The 18,190-nt window shown below is 46.7% G+C and overlaps 1 protein-coding gene and 1 pseudogene across 4 annotated transcripts in view; both read left to right on the forward strand.

The window, feature by feature from the left end:
• Window positions 1-18,190, forward strand: part of PITRM1 (pitrilysin metallopeptidase 1) — a 43,875-nt gene that overhangs the window by 22,769 nt on the left and 2,916 nt on the right. For all 4 annotated transcript variants that reach the window (XM_028114678.1, XM_088025825.1, XM_088025827.1 and 1 more), the window contains 10 exons: window positions 6,713-6,851; window positions 11,560-11,676; window positions 12,749-12,881; window positions 14,113-14,233; window positions 14,336-14,412; window positions 14,648-14,813; window positions 15,059-15,159; window positions 16,539-16,659; window positions 17,369-17,440; window positions 17,975-18,087. In XM_028114678.1, coding sequence (XP_027970479.1) covers window positions 6,713-6,851; window positions 11,560-11,676; window positions 12,749-12,881; window positions 14,113-14,233; window positions 14,336-14,412; window positions 14,648-14,813; window positions 15,059-15,159; window positions 16,539-16,659; window positions 17,369-17,440; window positions 17,975-18,087 — 1,160 coding nt within the window. The remainder of the gene's footprint in view (window positions 1-6,712; window positions 6,852-11,559; window positions 11,677-12,748; window positions 12,882-14,112; window positions 14,234-14,335; window positions 14,413-14,647; window positions 14,814-15,058; window positions 15,160-16,538; window positions 16,660-17,368; window positions 17,441-17,974; window positions 18,088-18,190) is intronic.
• Window positions 8,777-8,915, forward strand: LOC148163675 (U2 spliceosomal RNA; annotated as a pseudogene).

The raw sequence follows: 18,190 nt of genomic DNA on the forward strand, positions 1-18,190 counted from the left end.
CTATGTTGAATAAAAGTAGTGAGAGCAGACCCTTTGACCTTAGGGGAAAAGCTCTCAATTTTTGACCATTGAGTATGATGTTGGCTGTAGGTTTTTCATATAAAGCCTTTATTATGTTGAGATATGTTCCTTCCAAGTCTGCTTTGCAGAGGGTTTTATCATGAATGGATGTTGTGCTTTGTCAAGCGCTTTTTTTTTTTTTTTACATCTACTGAAATGATCGTGAGGTTTTTATCTTTTTTTTTTTTTTTTTTTTTTTTACTGATGTGACATATCATGTTGATAGTTTTGCAAATGTTGAACCACCCTTGCATCTCGGGAATAAATTCCACTTGCTTGTGTTGTATGATGTTTTTAATGTGTTGTTGGACTTGGTTTGCTAATAATTTGTTGAGAATTTGTGCATCTAAATTCATCAGATACTGGCCTGTAGTTCTCTTTTGATGTGGTGTCTTTATAAGGTTTTGGTATCAGGGTGATACTGGCTTTCTGAAATGAATTTGGAAGTTTTCATTCCTCATCTATTTGTTGAAATAGTTTGAGAAGAACAGGTACTTACTGTTCCTTAAATGTTTGGTAGAATTGGCCTGTGAAGCCATCTGGTCCTGGACTTTTGCTTGTTGGGAGATTGTTGATTACTGATTCCATTTCATTGCTAGTAATTGGTCTGTTAAAATTTTCTAATTCTTTCTGCTTTAATTTTTGGGAGGTTATATGCTTCTAGGAATGCATCCATTTCTTCTCAGTTGTTGAATTTGTTGGCATGTAGGTATTCCTAATATTCTGTGACAATTGTATTTCTGTGGTGGTGGTGTTATTTCTCATCTCTCATTAGTGATTTTGTTTATTTGGGTCCTCTTTCTCTTTTTTGATGAGCCTGGCAAGAGGTTTACCAATTTTGCTGATCTTTTCAAAGAACTAGCTCCTGGTTTCATTGATCTTTTTAAGTTTCTGTATCATTTATTTCTGGTCTAATCTTCATTATTTCCTTCCATCTGCTGAATTTGGGTTTTGTTCTTTTTCTGGCTCCTTGAGGTTTAAGGTTGGGTTGTTTATTTGAGAATTTTCTTACTTGAGATAGGCCTGTATTGTTAGAAACTTCCCTCTTAGGATTGCTTTTGCTGCCTCCCAGTGATTTTGAACTATTGTGTTTTCATTTTCATTTGTTTCCATGCATTTTTTTATTCCTTTATTTCCTGGTTGACCTATTTATTGTGGAGTTGCATGTTACCTAACCTCCATGTGTTTGTGCTCTTTCCGGATTTTTTTCTTGTGATTGAGTTCTAGTGTCAGTATTATGATCAGAAAAGATTCACATCAGATGCTTTTTCTGCATCCCTTGAATTGATCATATAATTTTTATCCTTTGTTGATGTGATGTATCATGTTGATTGCTTTGCAAATACTGAGCCACCCTTGCATTCCTGGAGTAAATCTCACTTGATTGTGGTGTATGATTTTTTTTTTTTTTTTTTTTTTTTAGCTTGTTGATACTTGTTTTATGCCCTAATATGTGATCTGTTCTGGAGAATGTTCCTTGTGCACTTGAAAAGAATGTGTGTGCTGCTGTTTGAGGATGGAGTGTCCGAATGTGTTAAATCGTCTGGTCCAGTGAGTCATTCAGAACCACTATTTCCTTGCTGATTCCCTGTTTTGATGATCTGTTCATGGACGTTGTGGGATGTTAACATCCCCTGCTATTATTGTGTTACTATCAGTTCTTTTATATTATTTTTTTAAATTTATTTATTTGTCAGATTGAGAAAGAGAGAGAGAGCACAAGCAGGGGGAGCAGCAGAGGCAGAGGGAGAAGCAGGCTCCCCACTGAGGAGGGAGCCCGATGTGGGTCTAGATCCCAGGTCCCTGGGATCATGACCTGAGCCAGAGGCAGACGTTTAACCAACTGAACTACCCAGGCGCCCCTTTTCCTTTATATTATTAACTGTATTATGTATGGATTTGGGTGCTCCCATGTTGGGTGCATAAATATTTACAATGTTATAACTTCTTGTTGGATTGTACCCTTTATTATGATATAGTGCCCTTCTTTGCTTCTTGTTACAGTCTTTGTTTTAAAATATGTTTTATATAATGTAAGTATTGCTTACCCTGGCTTTATTTTCACTCCATTTACATGGTAAATGTTTTTCTATCCCTTCACTTTGAATTTGCAGGTGTCTTTAAGTCTGAAATGGGTCTCTTGTAGGTAGCATATAGGTGAGTCTTGTTTCTTTATCCATTCCATCACCCCATGTCTTTTGATTGGAGCGTTTAGTCCATTTATATTCAAAGTAATTATTGATAGGTATGTACTTACTGCCATTTTGTTTCTTGTTTCGTGGTTGTTTAGATTTTCTCTGATCCTTTCTTCTTGCTCTCATACTTTGTTGGCTTTCTTTAGTGATGTACTTGAATTCCTTTCTCTTTATTTTTTGCATATCTGTTCCTGGTTTTTGATTTGTGGTTACCCTTAGGTTTGTATATAACATCTGCATATAGCAGTCTATATTAAGTTGCTGGCCACTTAAATTTGAACACATTCTTTACCTCTCTCTCCCTCACTAAGTATGTGGTGTCATATTTTACATCCTTTTATTTTATGAATCCCTTGACTGATTTTTGCAGAAATACTTATTTTTATTGCATTTGTGTTTTTTACTTTTCATAATCTCACTTATGGTCTTTCCTTTCCACTCAGGATCCTTTTTAATATTTCTTGTAGGGCTAGTTTAATGGTCATGAACTCTTACAGTTTTTGTTTCAGAAACTCTTTAAGTCTCCTATTCTGAATGATAGCTTTGCTGGATAGTGTATGCTTGGCTGCACGTTTTTCCCTTTCAGCACTTTGAATATGTCCTACCACTTCCTTTGGGCCTGTTCCTGCTAAAATATTCACTCATAGCCTTAAGGGGTTCCCTTGTATGTAATGTCTTCTTTTCTCTTGCTGCTTTTGAGATTTTTTTCTTTATCAGTACTGCCATTTTAATTACTGTTTGTCTTGGTGTGGACCTCCTCGGGTTGAACTTTTGGGGTGATCTCTGTGCCTCCTGGATCTGTCATCTGTTTTTTCCACCCCCCACCAGATTAGGAAAGTTTTTAGCTATTAGTTCTTCAAATAAATATTCTATCCCCTTTTCTGTCTCTCCTTTTAGGATCCCTGTAATGCGAATGTTATTCTGCTTGATGAGAATCACTGAGTTCGCTAAGACTTTTCTCAATTTGCATAATTTTTTCCCTCTCATACGTTCAGCTTGGTTACTTTCCATTTCTCTGTCTTCCAGGTCACTAATTCGTTCCTCTGCTTCATCTAGCCTATTTATTCCATCAGTTGTATTTTTTATTTTATTTATTGTGTTCTTCATTTCTGATTGGTTCTTTTTTATCTCTCTGTTAAGGGTCTCACTGAGGTCCTCCACTCTTTTCTCTAGTCCAGTGAGTATTTTTATGATCATTACTTTAAATTCTCAGTCTGGCATATTACTTAAATCTTTTCACTTTAGGTCTCTTGGTGTGGTTTGGTCCTTTCATTTGGGACATAATCCTCCATCTCCTCATTTTGTCAACTCTCTGTGTGTTTCTTTGTGTTAAGAAAGCTATTTCTCTTGCTCTTAACCGTAGTGGCCTTATGAAGAAGAGGTCCTGGTGTGCCCTGCAGTGCAGTGTCCCCTGGGTTCCCCAGGGCCTGGAGCTTCAGGGAATGTCCTATGTGTGTTGCATGTGCCTTGCTGTTGAGTCCTGGCCTCTTTTCTTCCTTGAGTCCATTTCTCTCTCGAGGCTCTCTTTGCCTGTTGTGGGCAGTGTTTGTTTCCCAGCAGGGGTGCGGTGCGTTTTAACTAGGTGTCCAGTGGTTTGCTTGTGAAGTGAGCCCTGCCCCCCACTGCCACTACAACTGAGTTCCCTCAAAACATGTGCATCAGAGATGTGGTGTTGGCAGGGTTTGTGCCAGGCTTCTGGGGGAGGGAGCCCGCAGTGCCAGGACTGAGATGAGTGCTACTGGGAGGGACAGATCCACCGAAGCATGGTGGAGGTGAGGCTTGGTGCCAGTTAAGGAAGGAGTGTCAGTGTGGTCCTGGTTCCCACAGATGGCCATTGTTTATGTGGGGGACGGGAGAGGAAAGTGGTGCCGACCAGCTCCCTTGTTCCTGCAGGGAACTCTCCTTGATCTCTGTCTCTCTGGGCCACGCTCTGAGATGAGCACAGCACTGTCCCTCCGGTCTGCCCCTGGCGGTTCTCGTACTGCTGGTTCCATGCTAGATCTGCACAGCTGTTTGAAGTGCTGTCTCTTTAAGGGCGGGATTCCGCTTCCTAACACCCTCTGATGCTAATGTTTTAGATTCCAGACTCTGTGTCGCACTGGGTGTAAGAACTCAATGTTGAGCGCCTCTCGTTTTTACAGGCAGATGTTATGGGGATTCATTTTCCCCATTGGTGGGCTCCCCAGTGTGAAAGTCTGTGTTTCCCCCTTCTCTGCATCACCTGCTCCCTCTCTGCCGTGGACGGCCATGGTTTGTTTCTCCCCTAAACTGCGTCTTTGCCCTTCTTACCTTCTCTGCTGTGACCTCTTCTCTGTTTAGAGAGGAGTTTGTTCTGCCAGTCTTCAGGTTCTTCTCTGGGTTATTTCCGTTGATGGGAGTGTTTCTAGTTGTATCTGTGGGATGCGGTGAGCTGAGGGTCCCTCCACCGCCGTCTTTCCAGCCGACCTAAGTGTTTTTGTGTCAGTACCATACTGTTCTGATGACTACGACTTTGTAGTACCGTTCGAGATCTGGGATTATGATACGTCCAGCTTTGTCCTTCCTTTTCAAGATTGCTTTGGGCATTCTAGTTGTTTTATGATTCCTTATAAATGTTGGGATGATTTGTTTCTGTTCTGAGAAAAATGCTGTTGGTATTTTGATAGGGATTGCATTGAATCTGTGGATTGCTTTGTAGTATAGGCTTTTAACAGTATGAATTCTTCCAGTCCATGAACGTGGTAGATCCTTCCATTTATGTCGTCTTCAATTTCCTTCATCAGTGTTCCATAGTTTTCAGAGCACAGGTCTTTTGCCTTCTTGGTTAAGTTTATTCCTGGGTATTTTATTCTTTCTGGTGCAGTTGTATATGAAACTGTTTTCTTAATTTTTCTTTCTGCTACTTTTTTATTGGTGTATAGAAACACAGCCAATTTCTGTGTATTAATTTTACTGAATTCATTTATTCTAGTAGTTGTTTTGGTGGAGCCTAGGGTTTTGTATGTTTAGTATCATGTCATCTACAAATAGTGAAGTTTTACTTCTTCCTTACCAAGTTAGATGCCTTTTTATTTCTTGTCTGGTGGCTGCAGCAAGGACTTCCAGTACTGTGTTGAATAAAAGTGGTGAGATCGGACATCCCTGTCTCGTTCTTGATCTTAGAGCAAAAGCTCTCAGGTTTTCACCGTTGAATATGCTGTCAACTATTGGTTTGCCCTATGTGGCCTTTGTATGTTCAGATATGTTCCCTCTAATCCCACTTTGTTGACAGTTTTTATCATGAACAGATGTTGAATTTTGTCAAATGCTTTTTCTGCATCTATTGGGAAATGATCGTGTTAATGTTTTGCTGAATGTGGTTTGCTGATGATAATTTGTTGAAGATTTTTATCAGGGATATAGGCCTTTCGTTTTTTTTTGTAGTGTCTTCAGTTTTGGTATCAGGGTAATGCTGACCTCATAGAATGTATTTGGAAGCTTTCCTTACTTTCTGGGTTTTTTTTTATTTTTTGTTTTTTGTTTGGAGTAGTTTGAGGAACTTTGGTGTTAACTCTTTAAATGTTTGGTAGAATTCACCTGAGAAGCCATCTGGTACCTTGACTTTTGTTTCTTGAGAATATAAGAACAATCACCTGAGTGTGTGGGATATTTTGGTTATTTTTATGATGGATTCTTTTGATGTTTGCTCATTTGTTTACATTTGCTTTAGGGCATTTGTACTTGGTGTATATGCCCTGGTAGACTTACAAGGCTTTACCACAGGGGCTGGACTGTAGTGTCTATGAAGAGCAGCTCTGTTGTGCTGTATGCCATTATGGACATGGGGCATAGGTTTGGCACTTGACCTGCCGTCTCTGTTACTCCAAGGTACTTAGTATAAAGTTTGTACTGTAGTCTGGTTCTCTTTCCTCCCTGTAGTATTACAAATAGATGAGCAGAGCGTGTGTGTGTGCACACATGCTCGTACACATGTTGAAATGAATGAGAGAAGCACATTAAATCTAACATTTTTACATTAGGTGGACATTTAATTCGTCCTCATAATTTACAAAATGCTGAATGAAGAATTTAGTTCTAATCTTTGAGAAGTTAATACTCTAAAGACAATTAGATAAAGATTACTTTATTTTATTCTGTTATTTTTGACTTAGACTAAAGTCAAAGATTTATAATGTAAAACATGTACAAGTAAGGTATAAAGAAAATGTGGAATGTTGATACATTTCGGGTTTAGGCATAGTACCCGTAACAGTAAGCATCCTAATAGTGAGAACCCCAGCATGTGTGCATGACAGTTACTTTGTGGTGGCCGGGGTGTCCCGTGCCTCACGGGCTTTTCTTTGAGGGATGCTCTGTTACCGCTATTCAAAACGTGTGGGCCCTTCCTGCCCCAGAGTGTGGTACTGGAGGCTGGTCAGCGTGCTGGGCTCCAGTGAGATCTTGCTTCAGCTTGTCCTTTGTTGCTGTACCTGTTGCAGAATAATCCACACAAGCTGACTTTGTCAATGACACCCGATGACAAGTATCCCGAGAAGCAAGCACGGATGGAGACAGAAAAACTAAAGCAAAAGGTCGACTGTCTTTCCCCAAAAGACAAGCAGCAGATCTATGAAAAAGGTCAGATGTTTCATTTTGTCCTATGTCCCTAGCCTTCACCCGAACCCAGTGAACTTTGTAAAATGAGTGGATAGTTGGAGGCAAGTATCATTTCAACTAACAAATATTTATTGGGCACAACGAAGGTCAACATTGGATGTGATGGCTTTATTCCCAGTAGGATTGCCCTTATTCTAAGGAGATCGATCCTGTAGTTCAGCAGGAAAGGCAAGAATCGTAGGAAAGAGGCACACTAGTTCCCCCCCCGCCCCGATCCGCACCTTCTCGGTCCCCAGTTTCAGTTACCTGTGGTCACCCGCGGTCTGCAAGTAGATGGCACTCCTGATCTGTCATCAGAAGGTCAGTCGTATCTCCTGTTGTGCCGCAGTGCCTGCGTCCCCACCTCACTGCACCTCCCCACGGAGGCATTATGTCACCTCTGTTCGTCACAACAAGAGACTTTTTGAAAGATTCTATTTATCAGAGAGAGAAAGAAAGAGAGCGCGCACGAGCTGGGGGAGGGACAGAGGGAGAAGCAGACTCCCCGCCGAGCAGGGAGCCTGATGCGGGACTCGATCCCAGGACCCCGAGATCATGACCTGAGCCGAAGGCAGACGCTCACCCGACTGAGCTACCTAGGCGCTCCACAACAAGAGATGTTGAGAGCGAGACAGAGACCATGTTCATGTAACTTTATGACAATTTATTGTTGTCAGTGTTCTGTGTTATCATTAGTTGTTACTCTTGCTGTGCCAAATTTTTAAGTTGAACTCGATTATAGGTAAGTATGTGTAGGGTTTGGTACTATCCATGTGGTTTCAGGCATTCACTGGGGTGTTGGGAACATGCTCCCCACAGATAAGGGGGGGATTACTATAGCTGCATAAAGTTTATCCAATTACAAATTTTATAAGTACTTGCTATTTACCAGGGGCTCTAGTATGCCACTAAAATATATGTTATGTTGTGATCCATAGTTAATTGCCAAGTGAGCACTGCATACAGTATGATTCTGAGTTCAGAAGAGGCAGGTCTCAGTGAAGGACAAAGGCCTTGTGCTGGTTATGAGGCCCTGCTCAGGTCCGGGTGGTGCAGGCATGGGTGAAAACCAAGTCAGTTACATAATTCCTTATTGTCTAAACACACGGACTGTTAGGCCCAGTGGTCTGCTCCAGAGTATTTGCCCAAGAGAAATGAAAGTGTATGTCCGCACAAACTTGAAAGAACCCACATTTCCATCAACATGGTATATCCATACTGTGAAATACTACTCAGCCACAAAGAGGGGCAAAATACTGATAACACTCAAGATTGATGAATCTCAAAAGCATTGTGCTAAGTGAAATTAGCAGGCACAAAAAATACCTACTCGGTGAGTCCATTTATATGAAACTGTAGAAATGGTAAAACTCTACTAAGAGAAGGCAAGTGAGCGCAGAGGATCGCCTGCAGGGAGCCAGGAAGGAACTTTCTAGGGGATGGAAATGTTCTATATCATGATGTGATGATTACATTACTTTTTGTGTTTGTCAGAACTCATTGAATTATATCTTTAGAACTGTGGATTTTGTCATATATAAATTACATATTAACAAAATCTACCAAAATAGGTATACAGGACACACACACACCACCTACCCCACCAAAGTGGTAGTTGGCTGGGATATTACGTGAGGGATTTACCAGGTTTGTCAGGCGGTAGAGTTGGCTTTAGATAGGAAGTAAGTAATGCTAAGTTTCAGATGATTTAATCTCTTCAAGGCAGAGTTAATTTCAACATGTAACCTCTTACTCTCTATCTCAGAGTTCCTGTTTTGCATACAGCTATTCTAAGCTCTTCATACATTTAATAGCTAATCATGAGTAACATAATTGCATAATAATCACTTCTGTTGCGGGAGTGCCAGTGGACAAGTCCCATCTTCCTTTTTTAAATTGAGATATTGATTGCTTCTTGGTATTTTGGCCAAGATCAACTGTAGTGTCTGTTCTGATACGTTTACCATCTGATGTGTGCTCTGTTGGACACAGTCTACCAAGTGGATTTAAGTAAATAAGCAAGTAGAGGTATCAGTGGTACCTTACATGAGGTTCAGGTGTGTAGTGCCATGAGTGGACATCTGTGCAGAGTGCAGTGGTCACAACGCACCTTGTTGACATCTGTCACCAGTCACTATTTTTCTTGTGCTGGGAACTCATGCGATCTACTCTCTTAGCAACTTTCAAATATGCAACAGGGCACTATTACCCAGAGTCACCAATGCTGTGCGTTGCAACCCATGACTTGCGTAAGTTTGTACCTTTTGACCCCCTTCACCCATTCCTCCCACCCCAACCACCAGCCTCTGGCACCCACCAATCTGTTGTCCATGTCTGTGAGCTTGGTGTTTGGTTTTTCGGGTACCACATATGAGTGAGATCATACAGTATTTGTCTTTCTCCGTCTGACTCATTTCTCTTAGCATAATGCCCTCTATGTTGCCATAAATGGCAAGATTTCATTCCTTTTTTATGGCTGAATAATAATCCATTGTATATATACACCTTTATCCATCGGTGGACACTTAGGTTGTTCCCACAGTGAGCAACACTGTAATGAACATGGAGGTACAGATACCTTTTCAAGTTAGAGTTTTTGTTTTCTTTGGATAAACGCACAGAGGCAGAATTGCTAGATCATGTAGTAGTTCTTTGTTTGATTTTTTTTTGCGGGGGGGATCCTCCATACTGTTCTCCAGAGTGGCTACACCAGTTGGAATTCCCACCAGAATGCAAGAGGGTTCCCCTTTCTCCACATCCTCACCAACACTTATTTCTTATCTTTTTGACTTAAGCCGTTCTGAGGGGTGGGAGGTGATAGCTCATCGTGGTTTTGATTTGCATTTCCCTATGGATGAGAGATTCCAAGTACTTTTTCATATTTTTCTTGTCCATCTGTATGTCTTTAGGAAAATGAGTTATTCAAGTCCTCTGCCCATTTTTAATCGGAGTATTTGGGCTTTTTTTTTTGGTGTTGAATTGTATAAGTCCTTTTATATCTTTGGATATTAGCCCCTTATCAGATACGGCCTGCTGGTATTTTCTCCCATTCTGTAGATTGACTTTCATTTTGTTGATGGTTCCCTTTGCTGTGCAGAAGCTTTTAGTTTGATGTAGTCCCACCCATTTTCTGTTTTTGATTAAAGCCCTTTATAGCACGGAACATAATTCCAGGCCTAAGCAACAGACCGTACATTCCCTGAGTTGTCAGATTCTTGGCCTGGCCATGGAGGTGGGCTTGGTTCTAAGAAAGCCCATGTACTCTGGTCCACACCCACGTGTGAGTGGATGGAGGCCTGTGTTACAAAAACGTGTTTTTATTTTACAGACCACCACAGAGTTCCATTAGGTAGACCCTGCTAGTGCATTTAAGGGGTATTTCAGGGCAGTAAGTCTCAGTCATGGACTTCCCGTGTGAGCAATCTGCAATCAAAGTTTAATCTGTAGCTAACCACCAGTGAAAACAGTGGGAATGGGAAATTAATTTATGAAGACCTTGAAACGATCCTCCAGTTTGGGGTATGTCTGTGTAAGCGGTCATGCGCTGTCGTGAAGGGCTGTAGCGCCTGCCATGGGGAGCTTGTTGCCTGGCCGAGGAGAAGCTGCTAGGGATGGCTGTGCCAACCTGGGGCTCTGGAGAGGAGCTGTTGGGGGGCAGGGTGCTGCTCAGGATGACGGGTGGGCCTGGGGCCAGTCTCGGATCGGGATGCGGGGGCAGCAGGAGGCAGGCTCCTGCGCACAGACCCCGGAGGTGTCGAGGGGCAGGGGTCCACCAGTAGTTGATGGAGGAAACACCCAGGTGATGGAGAGCCTGGGAAGTCTGCAGTAACTCACGGAGCCCGCTCCTTAGTGCCTCCCGGCGGGGCCCCCCAAGGGGCTGGAGGGAGGGCGGCTGAGCCCTTTGAGGCAGCAGTCCCTGTTCCTGTGCAGGGCTGCCCTGCAGGTCCCCTGAGGGGACAGGTGCTTGGGCACCTCAAGGAGGCAGACTTGGAGGCCAACTCAGCCTAGCTCCTCAGATTGCCGTGGGAAATGAAGCTCCCGTCTGTTTGTTTGACAGAGCTCTGTAAACTGGGGGGTCTTCACTCGCGTACCTTCGCTGCTGTCACCGGGCGCATGTGCCAAGCCTTTGGGGTTCCCTCCCTGATGGGCTGAATGGTTCTGTGACTCCAGGAAGGAGGGTTCTCTCCCCTCTTACCAGATTGGTGAGGGCTCAGGCCCAGAAAAGCTGTGCTTGAGCGTTTCTAGAATTTGTGAAATTTATGTGATGACACAAGCATGGTGCTGAGATTAGTGCAGATGAAATCGGAATAGAGAAGTATAAAAGTTACTAAATTTCAGTCCAGCAGGAAATGGGTTGAAAACCCTGGAAACAGTGGGTTGAACGTTCAACGATTCAGTGTAAAATGTGGGGGTGGAGGGGAAACTGCTCGAGCAAAGCCCCACTCCCCCAGCAAAGTAGTTCTGCGTCCAGGGAGGACGGGAGAAGAGTTCAGGAAAGCACAGTCTCCGCGGCAGGTTCCCACTTTTGGGAAGGGGTTTGCCGGGCGCCAGCAGTGGGAGCTGAAAGCACGCTGCTGGCTGCTCGGGCCGGCTGGTTGTCCATGGGAGCCGCTGCGAGCAGATACGGACGCACGCAGCAGCGGACCTTCCCAGACCTTTCCGTGCGCTCTTCCCCCCCGCTTGTCTCTAGGCTTAGAGTTACAGACTCAGCAGAGCCGACCTCAGGACGCCTCCTGTCTGCCGGCCCTGAAGGTGTCAGACATCGAGCCCAGCATGCCACTCACGGAGTTGGAGGTGGCCCTGGCAGGTCGGTCCACAGGAGAAGGCGCCACAGGGGGACGTGTTCCATGAGGCAGCTCTTCGCGCTCCTTATAGGCTTGCTCTTCACGGGGTGTGTGGGTGGGTTTTCCCATGCGGTGCCCACAGACTTCATGCGCTGGGACCTCTGTGCTTCCCTGGCGGGGGCGCTGCTTCCTCAACCACAGGGGGATCTGGCTCAGGTGGGGGTTGCACGGGGACGGGTTCCTTCCGGCCCGGCCTGCTTCGCGGCTCTGGGGGTGGGGGGGCGGGTGCATGTGACACGCTGGGGAGCAGCATCAGCCCGTCAGGGCCGGTGTCCATCCTGGGAAAGCTTCGCCCGGGGCAGGGGGCGGGGGGGGTGTCTAGACCGCCCGCCGCACTCCTCCGGGGCGTCTCGCTCCCGCTTTCCCACGGCTCCTCTATTCACCATGGCTGGCGCGTGGGGGTGCCCGTGCAGATGACATCTCTGTTTCTGGACCAGGCCTGGGAGGGTGGGGGTAGCATCCCACTTGTGTTCTAGTCTCCTCCAGCTTTGGTTTATCAGTGAAGCAATGAAGAGAGCGAGTGAGGGTGAGTGACAGGTTGTGAGTCAGTGCCCCACCCCCTCTGCTGGTTTGCGGCGCCATGCTGGTGCTGGAAGGACGAGCACGCAGCACGTGCCCCTGAGGGAGTCGGGACCCTGGAGGCCATGGGGTGCCAGGTGCCCAGCGGATCATCAGACCTGGGTGGGGGGCAGCATTTGAGATGGGTGAGAGAGTGGGTTCAGGTGTTGCAGGCGGGAGCTCTCAGTCCCGTGTGAGCGTGGAGGGCTGCACAAAGTGGGTGTGGAGGTGGGGCGAGGCGGGCCTGGGCCAGCTCAAGCGCCAGGGCAGCCTCAGAGCCCAAAGAACGCTGCTCCTGTTCCAGCCCTTCCAAAGGCGTGCGTTACTTTAGTGTTGAAGACTGTCTCAGTGTTTACCGTGAACGGGTTGTAGTCTTTGCTGATAGAAAGTTTAAACACTCTTGAAAGGCACCAGCAGTTTAAAAATACTAAACAGTGATTTCATGATTCAAAAGTTAGCTGCCTTTTGCTTCTTCAGCTGGCAAGACCCCCGTGCAGTACTGTGCTCAGCCCACCAACGGCGTAGTGTACTTCAGAGCGTTCGCCAGCCTCCACGCCCTCCCCGAGGAGCTCAGGCCCTATGTCCCGCTCTTCTGCAGCGTCCTCACCAAGTAAGACACACACATTATGGAATCAGGGCATCTTGGCATATTTTGTCCTTGGATTTTTCTGTATATGCAGTTATTTTGTTTTAGTGCATCAGCAATCACTTTTCAGCATACGGTTTTAATTTAAAAAACCTACAGTATTATTAAACTGTGTAAGTAAAATGTTTAATATATTTGTTGAGAATTTTTCTACAAAAGCCATATTTTCATTTTAAAATGTAGAACTTTAAACCATTTATAAACCTAGAGTATAAGGTAATACAGTTACATCTATCTCAGCAACTTAGTTCCTTTTAAAATTGAGAATGATTGTTTTTTAATCAGAAAATTAAGTAATTAAATCTGACGTGTAGGCACGTGGTAACCTTGAGAGGCTGGGTCGTGTGCTCTCCTCCACCAAGCTAACTGTAATCGCTACTGCTCTTGTAAAGCTGGCGTCTGGGTCAATGTGAGAACATGGGCAAGTACACGCGACTGCACCTCGCTGTTCTGCTGCGTCCCGAGTGCCGGGCTGAGGGGCAGGCAGTCAGAGCCCGGACAGCGAGGGGGATGGCAAGGGGCAGGAGACTCAGTAGTGGGTAGGCCGGCCGCCCCTCATACCACAGGCACAGCCTCCACAGGGTGGGAGCCAGAGGGTGTGGGTCCTGTGCACCCTGGCAGGTGTCCGGGGAAGACCCCTCAATGGGACCTTCCCCATGTTCTCTGCCCTCCAGGGCTCCCCCTGCTGGTCCTTCTGTGGCACAGCCGTTTCAGGGGGACCTCATGAGTGTCGCTGTGGCCTGAGTTACTTATGTTGGGCACAGGATTTTTCTTGGAAAAGCATCACCCACCTGAGACAACTTCTCTTTTTCCTAAAAGCTCAAAAAGATCTCCTTTGTGAGCATGAACATTTGGGCAGATGCCGTCCGTGCCAGGCTGTTTTAGAGGCGAGGAGAGTATAGGGAGCATTAGGGAGCATTAGGAAGCCCGGCAAGCTCAGCCTTGCCAGAGCAGAGCATAGAAAATAGTGTTCTGTTAGCTCTGGGCAGCGGCTGCCCCTGCGCACACAGCCTGGAAGCCGCCCGGTGACCTCCCCGAATGCGTCGGCGTCTGCGGGGAGCAGCGCACGGCTGCCCTCCGTAGTGCGGGGTGTGGAGGCTGCGGCCCTGGCCGTAACTAGCAGTGGCAGCTCGGGCTGCCGGGGGTGCGGCCAAGACCACACTGCCAGCCGGGGACCCTCCGTTGCTGTTGACAGGCTGGGCTGTGGCCTTCTGGACTACAGGAGGCAGGCGCAGCAGATAGAGCTGAAGACAGGGGGGATGGCCGCCTCGCCCCATGTGCTGCCCGATGACGCGCATCTGGACACCTACGAGCAGGTAGCATTGTGCTTCTGTGTCCCAGCGCGCTCCAGAGCGCGTCTCCAGCATCCCTTTTTTGCCTCTTAAATAATTTCTTCTTTTCTTTCTTTCATGATTCAGGGTGTGCTTTTTTCATCTTTCTGCCTCGATAGGAACCTACCAGACATGATGCATCTGTGGAGTGAAATATTCAACAGGTAACTACTTATAAAGACCTAATCCTGGGGCTAGATCAGAGGACTGAGTCTGAAGTGTTGTAAAAGTAGGAGTTTTTACTCATTTCTTGGTTGTTTGGTTTCTGAGCTTGATTCTAGTTGTAACTCCTGTGGGTATTTACGTCATCTGAAAACTTACGTGTAATTAATTTTCCATGATATAGAAAGGGATATGGGTGGGTCTCCAGGAACTTAATACATTTTTCTTTTTACAAAGCCCGTGCTTTGAAGAGGAAGAACACTTCAGAGTGTTGGTTAAGATGTCCGCACAAGAGCTGTCCAATGGGATCCCAGACTCCGGGCATCTGTACGCATCCGTCAGGGCGAGCAGGACCCTGACGCCCATGGGAGATCTGCAGGAGACCTTCAGTGGGATGGATCAGGTGATGAGCCCTGTCTTCTAGAGTTGGTGACAAACTGTTTATATCCCAGAAAAAGCTAACTCTGACCAAATTTCATAGGGAAGGATTCTCTTAATTCACCCTCTCCTCGTCCCACCCCTCCCCATCCACCTGACCCCCAGCCGGACCCCCGAGTCGAGGCTGTGTGGTTTCCAGACCGGGCGGGGGTGTCTGAGGTCGCCCCCTGCCTGGGGGCCTGTCTGCAGTTGCGGGTTTCTCTGGCTCAGGTGAGGCTGATGAAGAGGATTGCAGACGCGACAGACATGAGACCGGTGCTGAGAAAGCTCCCGCGCATCCAGAAACACGTACTGCACTGTGACAGCATGAGGTAGCGCCCTCCCCCGCCCTGGGCTCCTTCTGCACAGACATCTTCTCATTCTTCCCGTTTCCCTGAGTGTAGTTTTCAGATTCTTCTCACTTAAAGCTGTGGTTACATACACTTTAGTTCAGAGAGAGCATTTGGGGTAGGTCATGGGATTCATTCTAGACCTCAGATGCTCTCATCATCAAGAAATAATTTTTTATGAGAAAAAATATTTTAAGTTTAGTTAATGTTGTGGAAGGTGGGAAGGAAAGCAAGCTAATTTAATGCTAGAACTGGAAAGTAGATTTCTTGCAAATGTTCAGTTATGTTAGTTCCAGAAGTTAATTGCAAGACAGGAAAGGTGAGCTTTCTTAAAAGCAGAGTAAAAATGCCGAGTTTCTCATGAGAACAGTTCCCTGATGGTAAGAAAACATCTGACATCGGTCACACACAGTCAGCCTTAAGCCCTCAGGGCTGTGAGTTCGAATGAAATGTTCAGGTGATGGACGGTGTATTTTCAGCATCTCACTAGCAAGGACACAAGTTTAGATTAGCTTGTAGTACCTTGTCAAGATCCCCAGTATCTTCCCGGGTCAGTTCTCAGGAATCCACGACCATCCGGGACGGCAGCACTGGCGTGTCCACTGCCTGGGGCACTGCCCACCCTGCACCCATGGTGTCCTGAGCAGCGTAACCCCTCGGACCCTCTGCTTCCTTCTCCATATAACACTACTGTGTAGACTTATGCAAGGAATAAACGAGTTTCCAAAGCAGTTGGTGTAGTGCCTGGAATGTAGTTAGCATTAATATGGTGGTACCTGCTATTAATTAAAGTAAATTCAGGAGTGAGGGCCAAAAAGGAAAAGAGAGACACTGTCCGTAGTCTGTATCTAACTTGCACGTGACAGCAGGATTTGTGATTCTGTGGGATTTAGAAGAATTACATATGTTTTTGAGAGCACAGGAATTTTTTGGCAACTTAAACTTTTCCACTTTAATGACCAGTTCACATGTTCAAATTGCTGATTCCTCTTTTAGACAGTCATGTAGGGTTTCTGCCTTCCGATAATGTAAGTCCGAAGGCATGGTAGGCAGATCTGTGTTCTGTGTTCTTCACGGGGCCGGACGTCAGAAGTGTGCTCTTGGCGTCCCCGACGGCCCTGCCCCGGCTCTGGCCCGGACCTGATGGCAAAGCCTTTTTGGTAACTTGAAAGCGCAGTGGAGACGGTTGTATTACTTCTGTATTGGGCTCCTGTTTCTTCTTAGTACTTTTGGAACATGATTTGATACCAGATGGATGTAGTGGTCCCTTTTTTGTGTTATTCGTGGAGAATGCCTAATGAGTAAAACAGTGTTTTATTTTTATAATGATGGTTTCTTAGATATTTGTAATTTTTGAATAGGTGCTCCATGAATGCTACACCTCAGCAGATGTCTCTGGCAGAAAAAGCGGTAGAAAAGTTTGTTAGAAACGTTGGTTGGAGTAAAACAGAACGGAAGCCGGTGCGCCTGTACGTGGTTGAGGTGAGCCTGTGCTCATGGGGTGGCGGCCGCGGTGCTCAGTCCCAGGGTCTCTGGCGGCCCCTTTCATTCCCGCTACTGTCCCGTGCGTGGGTGCGATGCCCCTGATGCCCTCGTGGCACTGAGGAACCAGAGTACGGCAGGGGGGGCTTGCCCAGTGTTAGCTAACCCAGGTGAGAGGTGAATTCACAGCCTTTGGTCCCGTGTTCCCTTGTCACTGGAGCCTTGCAGTGAACACTCTCCTGCTGGGGAAGAGTGGTGGGTTTGAGATCCGTGACGCTCGCGTGAGAATGGCCCGAAACTGACCCAAGAAGGCCAGGACCGGGACGCCCAGCGTGTGGGCTCGTTCTCCAGGCCCGTGACCACACAGAGCGGCTCTCGTGTAGATCACCAGGACAGTCCAGAAACCTTCTCCCCGGGAGGGCGCACAGTCCATAGACTGTGAGAGGGACTGTTCCCGCTCTCTCCTCCTGCTCTTCGTGCGCCCACGACCTGTCGGGCAGCCCAGGCCTGTCTTCCAGGGGGCAGAGCCCCTGAGAAGGTGGCCCGCTCATGCTTCTCCCTGACCGTCTGGAAATCCGCGCAGGAATCCCCTTTGTTTCAGATAGTGTTACTGAAAACACGTAAGCATGTGTGTCCCGACGCTTGTTACTAGCCGTGTAAGGTGAGTTTGGGATTTTTCTCATTTCTCTTGGAAACATTTTATTTTCAGAAACCTGTACCCAGTGGATCCAATGGAAGCACCCTTGTTAGCTGCCCCCAAGTCATAAGGAAGCTGATCGTAGTAAGTAAGCATAGTCCCTGTCCCCTTGGAAGGAGCGGTTTCCCATCTTATCTGTGCCCTGTCACGTGTGGGGTGGCCAGTGCCTCAACCATGGGGGCCTCTGTCCTGCAGGCAGGGGTGCAGGCCCCGGGCCTGTCCGGGGCCCTTGTGCTCCCCATGCCTTCACCCTGCACGGCGGACTGCTGAGTCGGGGGTGTCACCATCAGCTAGGCACCATGTGCCCTTCTCCCTGCTCTGCTTTGGTGGTGATGGCTCTTGGTTTGGTTCATCAGAGGATGGCGATTTAACATATCTCGGGGGGAAAATGCAAAGATGAGGTCACACCGTCACTTATGGATGGAAACCATGTAGGAAGAAAGGTTTCTAATTGAGGAACTATATTTTGAAGTATTCCATCGTTAAGTGAGCACTTGTGTGGAACGACAGGATCGCCAGTGCTTTGCCCTTAGCCAGGAGCACCTGATGACAGTGGGGGCGAGGGGGGGGGTGGGCAGCCCGTGGGAGGAGCCAATACAGCCGGCCTGTCCTCCTCAGGACCCCACCTTCAAGCCGTGCCAGATGAAGACGCACTTCCTGCTTCCGTTCCCAGTGAACTACGTGGGCGAATGCATCAGGACTGCCCCCTATGCAGACCCGGACCACGCCAGGTACGGGGCCAGGGGCGGGCAGGGGCTTCCCAGGAAGGGGACGGAGGGCAGGGATGGCCGGTGGGTACACAGGGCCCAGACACGCAAGGCTGCTGCTGGGTTC

Source organism: Eumetopias jubatus, unplaced genomic scaffold (genome assembly GCF_037043125.1).
Source record: "Eumetopias jubatus isolate StellerSeaLion01/CBP00866 unplaced genomic scaffold, mEumJub1_p1.0 scaffold_8, whole genome shotgun sequence".
Classification (NCBI taxonomy): Eukaryota; Metazoa; Chordata; class Mammalia; order Carnivora; family Otariidae; genus Eumetopias; species Eumetopias jubatus.